The sequence below is a fragment of the Megascapheus bottae genome, unplaced genomic scaffold (assembly GCF_031878675.1).
Source record: "Megascapheus bottae isolate mThoBot1 unplaced genomic scaffold, mThoBot2.hap1 HAP1_SCAFFOLD_112, whole genome shotgun sequence".
Lineage (NCBI taxonomy): Eukaryota > Metazoa > Chordata > Mammalia > Rodentia > Geomyidae > Megascapheus > Megascapheus bottae.
In genome coordinates this window covers 164065-176920 of record NW_028327430.1, presented here as the reverse complement: position 1 = coordinate 176920, position 12856 = coordinate 164065, and the positions used below count along the sequence as shown (strand labels likewise).

General features: G+C 40.8%; 1 protein-coding gene across 1 annotated transcript; it reads right to left on the bottom strand.

The window, feature by feature from the left end:
* Positions 1-1116: 1116 nt before the first annotated feature.
* Positions 1117-12022, bottom strand: LOC150039865 (uncharacterized). The gene is made up of 3 exons (XM_090327552.1): positions 11873-12022; positions 1668-2190; positions 1117-1610 (listed from the first exon to the last, which is right to left on the bottom strand). The coding sequence occupies exons 1-3, from the start codon at positions 12020-12022 to the stop codon at positions 1117-1119; spliced, it is 1167 nt and encodes a 388-aa protein (XP_090183678.1).
* Between the last annotated feature and the right edge of the window lie 834 nt (positions 12023-12856).

Sequence of the window (12856 nt, the reverse complement as noted above, 5' to 3'; positions counted from 1 at the left end):
TCTAAAGACTAAAAACTTATCTCTTTATTTACCCACCAAAGAACCAGAATTGGTACAGTGGCTCAAATGGTAGAGCATTAATCTTGAGCAAAAATGCTTAAGAATGGTGCCTAAGCTCTGAGTTCAAGCTGAGAACACTTGTACCAACACACAAAGAATATATATATACCCAACGGTGTGTCCTTCCATGTTCTAAAAATGTTTCTGGAACGAACAAGGGAATTAAAGTTGTTAACACATGCCAGGCATGGTGGCTTAAACCTGTAATCCTAGCTACTCAGGAGGCTGAGATCTGAGGAATGACTTTCATACCCAGCCTGAGCCACTAAATACAAAGAGACTCTTATCTCCAATTAATGACTAGAAAAGGGGAAGTGGGGCTGTGGTTGAATGGGGTAGGGCGGTAGCCTTAAGCTGACCCACGGGGGGAAAAAAGTGCTGAGAGATTTGACTTCAGTCCAAATTTTATAATAAAAATAAAATTGCATCTTCCATTCAAAAATTGAATTGGATGTAGTATGTCATTATTATAGTGCGTGAACCACACATACAGTGGGAGAGTTTAGGGGAGTAGTAGAAAAATCAATGCTTTCCCTGTGCTTGGCTGATTAAAAGTCATTGAACATTTGTTCTGTTTGCTGCTTTTCTTGTATGCAAGTTACTTCTCTGATAAACACCGAGGCGGAAAGGTTTTTCATGATTCTTAGAATAATGAGATGTCTCTCTCCTGTGTGTTTTATAAGTACAGAGCCATGAATTCTTAGTAAAGGTAATTCCAAGTTGTTCCATACAATTTCTCTCCTGTGTGTTTTCAGATGCAAACTGAAGTATGACTTCTTGAAATAAACTGATGGGTGTTGGTGGCTTATGCCTGGAATCCTAACCAGTCAGTAGGCTTCCATCTGAGGATTGCAATTCAAAGCCATCCCCAGCACAAAAACTCCATAAGACTCATATTCAATTAACTACCAGAAAATTGGAAGTTCAAGCCAACAGATAAATAGAAAAAAATAAAGTTTCTCCCCTGAATGTATTCTCTCATGCAAAGTGAGGTATGACTTCTTTCTCAAAGACTTTCCACATCTCTTACATTCATATGGTTTCCCTCCTGTGTGTTCAATAATGGAGAGTAAGGTCTCTTTTCCTGGTGACAGACTGTCCATACAAGTTACATGTATAAGGTTTCTCTCCTGTGTGTATTTTCTGATGAACATTAAGGCTTGACTTCTGACTGAAAGACTTTCCACACGTGTTACATGTATAAGGCTTCTCCCCTGTATGTACTCTGTGATGTGTAGTAAGGTGTTTCTTCTGGGAAAAAGACTTTCCACATGTGTTACATGTATAAGGTTTCTCTTCTGTGTGTATGGTCTGACGGTTAGTAAGGCCATCCTTACAGGTGAAAGACTTTCCACACATGTAACATATATAAAGTTTGTCTCCTGTGTGTCTTTTCTGATGTACAGTAAGGCTTGACTTCTGACTGAAAGACTTTCCACACATGTCACATGTATAAGGTTTCTCCCCTGTATGTACTCTGTGATGTGTTGTAAGGCGTTTCTTCTGGGGAAAAGATTTTCCACATGTGTTACATGTATAAGGTTTCTCACCTGCATGTACACTGTGATAGACAGAAAGATGTTCCTTCCAGGTGAAAGACTTTCTACACATGTTATATATATAAAGATTCTCTCCTGTGTGTCTTTTCTGATGTACAGTAAGGCTTGACTTCTGACTGAAAGACTTTCCACACATGTCACATGTATAAGGTTTCTCTCCTGTATGTACTCTATGATGGATAGAAAGGTGTTCCTTCCAGGTAAATGACTTTCCAAACGTGTTACATGTATACGGTTTCTCTCCTGTGCACATTCTCTGATGCCTAGAAAGGTATGCCTTCATGGTGAAGGACTTTCCACATTCTTTACATCCATAAGATTTCTCTCCTTTGTGTGTTCTCTGATGATTATTAAAGCCTCTCTTCTGAGTGAAAGACTTTCCACATTTGTTGAATTCATATGGATTCTCTTTTGTAGGAACCCTCCAATGGCTTGTAATAGCTGATTTCTGGGTGTATGTTTTTCCACATCTGGTACATTCAGGTTTTTTCTTCCCTCTCTGAAGTACTGCTTGGCTATGGTGAGTAGACTGATCATAGTCTTCTCTGTGCTCATTATGGTTCTTGTCAAACTGTCCCACAAAAACCCAATTCTGCTTAAAAAATATGCTCCCTGAATTTAATACCTTCCCATCTTCACCACATTGAAAATACTGCAGCTCATTAGGACACTCATTTTTTTTGTATAATATGCTCTGAATATCTCAAGGATTCTTCAACTACAGGAGAAACACCTGGCATGCATGCAGCATGTATGTCATTAGGCTCACTATAAAGCAGCATGTTCTGATACTTGCTGAATTCTTCAGTCTTCATTCCTAAGGAATCCAGATTTTTCCTACTCAGGTGTGAGTTAAATTTTGAACTCAGATCAAAAGTTCTCAATAATCTCCCTCTTTCTTCCACTGTATATCTATTCTTGACTGCAATATCACATAGACATTCATCTGAATTTTGCTGGCAAGTCTTTATTATGTCTACCATTTCTTGGACATCTAAAATGAGTTTAATGAAGAAAAAAAGACCAAAACATTAAGATTCAAATATTCTTTAATGTAAAGATATTTTCTTTAAAAAAATATTTTTGGTGGGTGATGAGGCTTGAAGTTGGCCTGGATGCTGTCCCTGACCTCTTCAGATCAAGGCTACTACCCTGCCCCTGGTCCTGGCCATTGTCTGTACACTCTTCTGTGAAGGCAACCACCCTACCCTTGATCCAAATCACACTTCCAGTTTTCTAGAGGTTAATTGGAAATAAGAATCTACTTTTGTGCCCAGGTTGGCTTTTAAACTTGATCCTCAGACCTCAGCCTCCTGAGTACCTAGGATTACAGGTGTGAGCCATCATACTCAGCTTTTTTTTCTTTTGGTTGGTTGTGAGGATTGAAATCTTGGCCTGGACACTATACCTGGGCTCTGTAGCTCAAGGCGACCAACCTACCCATAGAGACACAGGGCCAGGTCCTGTTTTCTAGTGGTTAATTTGGAGATAAGAGTCTCAGGGTCTTTAATGCCCAGTATGGCTTTGAACTATGGATCGGTCGATATCAGCATCTTGAGGAGCTAGGATTATAGGCACGAGTGTTGACTATGCCAGCTCAAGGAAAAGATATTTTCTCTCCTCCTAACTGTTAGGACTTTAAAACACCAAAATAGTAATGGATTTAGGATATATATATATATATATATACATATATATGTATATGCACATATATGTATGTATATTTCTGCCTAACATATTAACTAATACTGATATTTTACAGTGGAAAATACAATTTTTCTCTGCTTTTTCTTTTTTATATGAGAAAGAAACAATTACTCAAATAATTCAACTATGAATTAGTAATTTTACACTGAGTACTTACCAATTGTTCTACAATATGCTTATGGTTGTGTTTTTCAAATAATGTTTTGATTTATCATAGGGGAATAACCTGTTTCTGTTATTTTCATAAAATACGATTTTTTTCTGCTTTCATTCTCAAACTTTAGGTGAGGAAAAGGAATATTTAATACATTCAGAGGCAATGGGAGTGTTTTATCCATCCCCTTGTCTTTCACCTAAGTGGGAATGGTTCCTGAGAGGAAGGATTTATACATGAATCTCTACAGAACTAACCTCTTACTAACAATTACTTTATGTATTGGTGGAAATTTTAAAGTACATTTTTATCAATCTTAGACAAAGTTTTAGTCAAAATCCTTTTTTTGGCAATCCTGACCATTAGAACCATTGTGAATCACAGTCTCTGTCCACCACTGATAAGCCATTTTCCTTATCAAAGGACACCAGCCCTGGCATATTCCTTTTTATTATATACCTGTGTTGTCCTAGTTATAAAGAAAATCAATTCTCATTTTCTATATCTCTAATGTATTGCTTCAGAATGATTTCCACGAAGAGAAAGAGAATTTCTAACTCTACAGGCACACAAAATTCAGTATGTCTCCATATGAATTCTTGATTCATGAGTTTTAGAGAAGAAAGAACACCTAATTCACTGCCTCACTCAGAACTCAGGGAAACTAGGAATACTATTGCTCAGTATTGCACAAGATCTATTTAACTACTGGGTTTTAGCTCCAACATCACTATGAAAAATGCATTAACTCATCTGTAAATTCTTTTCTGAGACTTCTATCCATGGTTCTGTACCTTGCCCCAGCTTTATGATCAATGTAGGTTTGGGAAAACAATGCCCTATTGATAAGGAATAGTGGAGAACTCTTGCTCATGATGTGTCATCTGTGGTGAAAGCTCTCACCCATCCTGTTAACAAGGTTGCTCCTAAATGTTATTTCTCATTTCACACTGGCTACATGGTTGAATTTTCCCTATCTTTAGATTTCTTTTTCCCATTGTGTGCCTTGAACTCAGCATTTACTCCAGGCTAGCATTCTTCCCACTTGTGTCAAAGCCCCACTTCCGATTCTGGAGGGGTTAATTGCTGCTAAGAATATCATGAGGCTAGACACCCTGAGACTGTTCTAGAGTTGTTTTATTTGTATGATGTTACTGGATATTTCAACTGATTTCTACCTAAGGTTTAAAATTTATGAGTTTTTATAATAAATTAAAAGTGTAACTGGAAAGAAAAAAAAGAATATCATGAGGCTTTTGATTAGTATTGATGCTTTAAATGAAAAGCTCAGATTTCAGCCTCCTTAATAGCTAGGATTACTAGCATGAACCAATGTATCAGTGCCAGGTTTAGATTAGAACACACACTTCAACTAGTGATTCCTAGATCATACTTACATAGTCACATACATTCTACTCTAGATTGTATATCCAACAACAGTAATCACATTGGGCTTGTGAAGACAGTCTCTTCTTAGGGAACATAGTTCAGAATTTTTGTCAAAATACTGATTTGGATGCTTAAATAATGAGTTTAAAATTACCTCAAGAATAACATAATTGCCGGGAATGGTGGCTTATGCATATAATCCCAGCTACTTAAGAAGCTGAGATCTGAGGATAAAGTTTCAAAGCCATTTCAGGCACTACAAAACCAAGAGACACTTATCTGCAATTAATCAGTGAAAAACTGGAGGTGGGGCTGTGGTTACTGGGTAGGGCAAAGTCTTATTCTTCAGAGATAAGGGACAGCGCCCAGGCCCAGGGATATGGCAGTTTCCTTGAGCTAAAGATCTCAGGGACAGCACCCAGGCCCAGAGTTCAAGCCCCTTGTCCCACAGAAAAAGCAAAAGAAGAATCACATAATCAAGTTGAAGTTTTCCTGAGAAGAAAATGATACTGGGGCTGGGAGTTTGGATCTAGTGGTAGATTGCTTACCTAGCATTTATGAGGACTCAGTTCTGATTCCTTGGTACCACATACAGAGAAAAGTCAGAAATGGTGCCTTAGTTCAGGTGGTAGAGTGCTATATTTGAGTACTAGCCCAAGGACAGGGCTCAGGCCCTGAGTTCAAGACCCATGAGTGGAACAAAATAGAACAAAATAAAGAAGCAAAGGTGCCTGTGGCTCACACCTGTAATCTTAGCTAATCAGGAGACTGAGATCTGAGGACTGATTTGCCAGTGCAAAGCCAGTGCAGGCTCCAAAGTTTTTGAGACTCTTTATCTCCAATTACCAATTAGGAAACAAAAAGTGGTGCAATGGCTCAAATTGGCAGAGAACTATCCTTCAGCTGAAGAGCTCAGGGAAAGTGTCCAGTCCCAGAGTTTATACTCAATGACCATCAACAACAAAAAAAAAGGAAGAGAAAAAAGGAAAGAAAGAAATGACACTTCCCATTGACAGATATATTACATCTAAATAGAAATAATCGAACTAACTTCACCTATCCACTAAAAAGAAATCATTTGGTCTTGCAAGATACAGTGACTTTTGCTCACCAAGTGACACCAGGTTGCTGTAGTTCTCCAACATTACATCTCTGAACAGGGTCCTCTGAGCAATGTTTAGGTGTGCCACTCTTCACAGCTGAAGTCCACAGCCAGATCATCAAATGTCACCATCTCCTGCAATGGCATATTTCCACCAAGTAATTAGCCCTGGGTCAGGAACACATCAATTCTGGAAGTTCATTATTCTACATGTATGTTCTCCAGAATACTTGAAGGTGTGTTTGACCACACTACTTCAGTAACAGCAGTAAAACTTTAGTAACATATTTTAAAGTTAGGCTTGAGGATCTGATCTCAGATATGTTGATAGTGAAACTTTACCATCCATGTGAAGTTATTTCCTAAGTGTCATTGAATCACATAACATGTGTGACTACTTTTTCTCACATTAGAAGAACTAGAAACAAACTGAAGCAAATCTGCATAAACTTAGAATTTATGATTTCTAATCTGCTAAATTCACAAACCATCTTTTTCTGACTTATGAACATGTTCCCAAAGCTGAATCTGTTTTTCTGTTTTTAATTCTTGGACACCCTTAGATGAATAAACTACAATGTGAAAAACAAAGTGAGAAATAAAAAAGCAACTCACCAGAGATTCTTTCATTCTTTCCTGCTGTTGACAATGAACAGATGATCCTGGAAGCATGGCTGGGAAAGAAGGCAAATGAAGTGGTCAGGAAAGAACCTGGGTGATTTTGCCCCCCATTTTCCTACTGAAAACATTATACAAATCTAGGTGCAGTGGCTCATGCCTGTGATCTCAGCTACTGAGGTGGGTGAGAACTGAGGACTGTAGTTCAAAGCCAGCCCATGAGGATCTTACCTCCAATTAACCACTGGAAAACCAGAAGTAGGGCTGTGGCTCAAGGGGTAGGGCAGTAACCTTGAGCTAAAGACCACAGGAACAAAGCCTAGGACCAGGGTTCAAGTCCCCCCTACACACACACATAATTATATATGGGTTGGAAAAGCATAAATCCTTCTTATGGGAAAAGAACCTTTAATGTCTTAGGTAGAGCATTTACTCTCCAGTAAAGATGAATCCCCAGTTTATTGGAGACAGGTTTTATAAAAGCAATTCTGTTCTAAATATACATACAGAATTTGTAGAATTAATTCTCCTGTGAAAATAATTCAATATTTGAAATCAATGAAAACATTAAACCTTCAATAAAACTGGTTATTAGTGAAAATACTCCTTAGGGATGTATAAATTACTTCTGAATTAATGTTACATCTACATATTCACAATGATTGAAACCAGAAATATTATGACTGCAGGGTGGGATAATTTCTTATGTTAAACCCAATCCATTCAGGAGGGATTCAAACCCACAACATGAAAGTCATCAGCACTCAGTGAATACAGTTAGGAGTTATTTTATTTTATTTCGTTTTACTAGTCCTGAGCTTGAGCTCAGGGACTTTCTCAAGACTAGAGCTCTACCACTTGAGCCCCAGCACCAATTCCAGCTTTTTTACTATATATGTGGTACTAAAGAATCTAACCTGCACTTTGGACATACTAGGCAAGCACTGTACCATTAGGCCAAACTCCCGGCCCAGGAGTCATTTTAATAGCTGCACAGAGATTGCTCTCTGCCTTGGGACTGGCTGGAAACAGCCCCAAGTTTCAGTGAGGCTGAGCTTTCAAAAGGTAAACACCACCTTCAGGTGGTCAAGCAGGTTAAACTGGACTTCTTGATTTAGGATTTAGACTATTGTCATAGACATTAGCAACAGAATATCCCTCCTTCAAATCTCAAGTAATCTAGTTTGGATTATTTTAGTAGAAATATAATTTCTGCCAGGTACAGGGGCTCACTCCTGTAATCCTAGCTACTCAGGAGACTGAGATCTGAGGATTTCCATTAAAAGCCAGCCCAGTCATGAAAGAATATGAGACTCTTATCTCCAATTAATACCTAGAAAACAGGAAATGGGGCTGTGGTTCAAAGGGAAGGGAGAGTAGTCGCCTTGAGAATAAGAGCTCAGGGACAGGGCTCATGACCTACAAAACAAAGAAAGAAAGGAAGAAAGAAAAAAGGAGAGAAATATAATTTGTATTTTAAAAAGGGTATTTTAGGACAGGCAGTTTGGGCTAGTGGTAGAGTGCTTACCGACCATGCAAGAAGACCTAAGTTGGTTTCCTCAGTACCACAGACATAGAAAAAGGCTGAAGTGCTGCCATGGCCCAAGTGTTAATGATCTAGCTTTGAGAAAGTTGAAGGACAGTGTTCAGGACCTGAGTTCAAGCCCCAGAACTGGCAAAAATAGAAAAGAGTGAAAAATTACTCAAAAGTTTTTGGCTTTGTTTGGTTTCTTTGTTTTTAGCATATTACATCACCTCCATTGTTCTTCAAAACAGGTAGTGGTTGATGGGGGGGGGCAATTGAGAAAGTGTGAATGTGAATGTGAGTGTCTGTAGAGGAATTAACTTTAGAGGAGGTTTTTGTAGATGTGAAGCTTTATTGCTTGCTCCAAACCAGGCTGTCTCTGTTTGCCAGTTTTGCTGGCCCTAATTTGCAAGTAATTCCTACCTCTTCTCTGATCCTAAAAGTTCCTCTAGGCTACAGACCTCAGACTTGTCTTCCCAGACCTTATCCATTACTCTGTGGAATAAACCTTTCATCTCCCAAACCATGACTGTGTGAGAAGACCAGCTGGCCACTTCTAGAAGGCAGGTGTGTGCCTGCCTTCTGGCAATTGCCTCACAGTCAGAATAGTCAGCCATCATTTGGGACAACAGAGTTCCTTCATTGATAATGCAGCTTTGACAGAGAATTCTAAAATTTCCAATAAAAGCTTCCGGGAAAGCTTATAGAAAATGAGTATCTTCCATTTAAGTTTAATCTCCCACAACACAGTGGTACAACTACAGGTCCAACACCTTGGAAGGCTGAACAGGGAGGATCATTCATTTAAGCTCAGAACATGAAGGCTAACCTGGATAACAGGAAGACGAAGGTACAGCACTTTTTCACCAGAGATTCTGGGTTTGCTCACAAGTACTTGAACAACAAAACTACCCTAATGCATGGCATTTAATTTTTTTACTAATAGTACATCTCTTTTAATGCTGAATGCCTAAGTTCCAATTTTTCTATCTAAATCACAAAAGAGTAATCAGCAAGATTACATAATTGCTAGCTTACTGTAGAGGAAAAGCATTCTTAGTTTCCTAGTTCTGTGAAGAAACCTTGCAGTTTGTAGCAGTTTTAGGCCATTTCTTATCTCAATCCAGTGACAAAGATCTGTGCCAAGCTTGCCATTTATATTTTTTGTGGGTCCTGTGGCTTGAACTTGGCTAAGCAACCAGGCACTTCCCCTCAGCCCTTCAGCTCAAGGCTCCTGTTCTACCTCTGGGCCTAGGTGTTGTTCCTAAACTATTCAGGGAGAGTAACACCCTACCCTTGAGCCAATCTCCACTTCTGGAGTAGCTAGGGTTATAGGCAAGAATCTAAGTATCCAGCTTTAAATGACTATTTTTTGTAAATGCAAGAAATACAAGCACCAGCCAGGCAGGTATGCAGGCAGCCTGTAATCCTAGCTATTCAAAAGGCTGAGATTGAAGTCCAAAGCCAGCCCAGGCAAAAAAGACCTAAGACTTTTATCTCCAATTAACCTCTAGAAAATGGGAAATGGAGTTTGGCCATAGGGTAGGGTGGTTGCCTTGAGCTGCAGAGCGAAGGGACAGTTCCCAGGGTGAGTTGAAGCCCTGACACCAAAAAAAAATTTAAGTACCAGCACTACATGAAGAAATCCAGGCTTATCATGGGCCTCTTTTTTAAAACTTACACCCAATTACAAAGTAATACTGAAGCCAAATTATATCACTCAGATAAATTTTATCCCTCTTTTAAAGTTTCCCAAGGACCAACTTTTAGAAACACCAGTCACATCATCCACATGAGATTTCCAGTGTCAGTCTGCAAGGAAAAGAGACAGAATGAAGATGATCCACTCTTCCCATCTCACTAGGTTTAGAAGCATCTTCATGCTAGCTTATTTATTGTTTTCCAACATGCATGGACTTCTTCTAGGTTTTCCCTGTCCCTTTCTTTGATACCCAACTACCCAAGTCATTTTAGACAGAACAAAGATTCTGAAATTAATAGACTTTCACATTTAAGTTTCTAACACTTGTCCCAAAATTGTAGCCAAACAAAGAAAACTCAAATGCCCTGATGCCTTTTATCTAAGCCAAAAACCACAGCTTTGCATCCTAAATTACCATATCTCAATTTGCAAATCAAACAGACCCTTAAAGCCAGGTGGGGTGGCTCCTGCCAGTAATCCTAGCTACCAAGAGCTGAGATCTGTGCATCATGCTCCAAAGCCATCCTGGGCACTGAAGACCAAGAGATTCTTATGTCCAGTTAACAACTAGAAAACCAGAAGTGGTGCTGTGGCTTCAGGGGTAGGGTGGTAGCCAAGAACTCAAGAGCTCAGGGACAAAATCCAGGGCCAGGAGTAGGGCGATAGCCTTGAGCTGAAGATTTCAAGGATAGCGTTCAGCCAGAGTTCCAGTGCACCATAACAGACAAATACATACATACATACATACATACATACATACATACATACATACATACATACATACATACATAAACACACACACAGAGACAGATAGACAGGCACACACACACACACACACAGAGCCATGTTAAGTCCTGGCCATGTGGCTCACACCAGTCATCCAGGCTACTTAGGTGTCTGAAAACCTAGGATCAAGGTTCAAAAGTATCCCAGGCAAGTAAGAACCTGAGACTCTTATCTCCATTTATCCACAAAAGAACCTGATACTCTTATATCCATTTATTCTCTAGAAAACAGGAAGTAGAGCTTTGTGTCAAGGCTGGGGTGGTTGTCTGCAGCTGAAGAGTTGAAGGACAGGGCCCAGGCGAAGTTCTCATGATTCACAAAATTAAAAAAAATGAATGAATAAATAAATAAAGCCTGTTAGGGGCTCGGGAGTTTGGTTAGGGGTAGGCCTCGGTAACATATACATGGAAAAAAACTGGCAGTGGTTCCATGGCTCAAGTGGTAGAGGTCTAGTTTTGAGATAGCCCTGGCACAGTGCTCATACCCTCAGTTCAAGGCCTAGGACTGGCAGGAAATAAAAATGCCTTTTAAATGTCCAAACCTGAGGATATTTTGGAGCATAAACTTACCCATTTCTGTGGTTCCATTGTGTTTTCAGATTGATTTACTAACATGAACCATAAATATCAGCACTTTGTCTGGTCTCATTATTTGTGGAATATACCTGCAGAAGCAACTTTATTTTTTTTGGTCAGTCATGGGACTTGAACTCTGGGTCTGGGCACTGTTCTTCAGCATTTCAGCTCAAGGCTAGTGCTCTACTCCTTGAGCCACAGTGCCAAGGGCCCTGAGTTCTAATCCAGACACTTACGGAGGGGACAAATCCCTGTTGTGGTGCGGAGGAGGATCTCAACTTACCTCACCAGGCAAAAAAAAGGGGGGGAGGGGAGAAAAAACACTGACTCAGAGCTGCCACTGAGGAGGAGGAGTAGGAGGAGTGGGAAGGAGCTGAAGGTTTGAACCAAAACAGGGAGGGAAGGGGGGACGAAGTCCAGCCCCAAGGTATGTGAGGCACTCACCCATCAGGCAGCTGTGTAAAGCAGCTTCATTAAGGACTGCTCCTCTCCCTGAGCAACACTACAGCCAGCACAACCTGGGCAGGAAGCCCAGGGCCTTCAGTTTCACAACCACCTCCTGCAGGAGCTGCTTCTCCTTCCCCTGTGTCAGAGACTGTGTGTCCCTCCAAGGCCCACCTCCGGCTCCAGGACCATCTGTGCTCAGGGTCTAGGGGTAGGGGTCCCAACTCTGATTACTAATTCTGCTGGTGTACCTCATGCTTCAAATTTCTTGCTCTTCCATCCCTTGCTGGCAGGAAACCGGATGCTACCACTAAGTTATGGCCAGGGGGTGAGTCACCCCCACCAACGCCAAGGTTGGGCACCGGGCAGCCACCAATCCCAATTCCCTCTTTCTTACTCATCAGGAAAAGCCTGCATCTACCTATATCCACCTTACTATGCAGTGTTACAGCCTATCCGGGTGTGAGCATATGGATCTGACAACCGGTCGCCCCCCTCTCGAGCTGCAATGGTGAGTCCCATTCCTCCTTGGCTCCCCCTTGCTTGTGGGGTGGTAAGAAAGTGCTGTAGTTGGGTTGTTGGGCAGTAGCTGGTGCTTCTGGGCAACCAGTGCAAGGAGTTCACTTTGTTGTGGTTCCTGTGTGCACTAGTATTCAATCTGACACTCCTCTGCTGCTGTTTCTTCTGCTGCTGAGGGTCGAGCTCCTGTCTTTCCAGGTATGCTGCAGTCCCACCGATGCCCAGCTCTCGGTGTCTAGAGCTCCCCACTTGCATTTGCCTGGCATGAGGATGCCAAGACCTGATTTGACCCGGGGAGCTCAGTGTCCTCGGGCTTCAAAGGGGGCATCAGTGGCTCATGCCTGTAATTTTAGAGGCTAAGATATGAGGATCCTTGTTCACAAGAAGGCTAAATTAATTTTGAAGTTCTATCAACTTCAGTAAAGAGTTATTTTTAAGCAGGCCCTGCCAGAGAGTCACCCTGACCCCAATTCTAAACCAGCAGAGCTAGCAGCTTCAAGGAAAAGAGTAAATTCCAGACAACTCCCTCTGGAAAGACCACCCCCAGTGATTTAAGGCTCCAGGGTAAGATGAGATAAGCAATCCTGACCAGCTGCCCTGCAGTTCAGCATGTATGCTTTAGCAGGAACCACCAGAACTGCATGGATTCCTTAGCAGGAGCCAATCAATTCATAATACGTCAACTCTTTGAGCTAACCAATCACTTCCAGCCATTT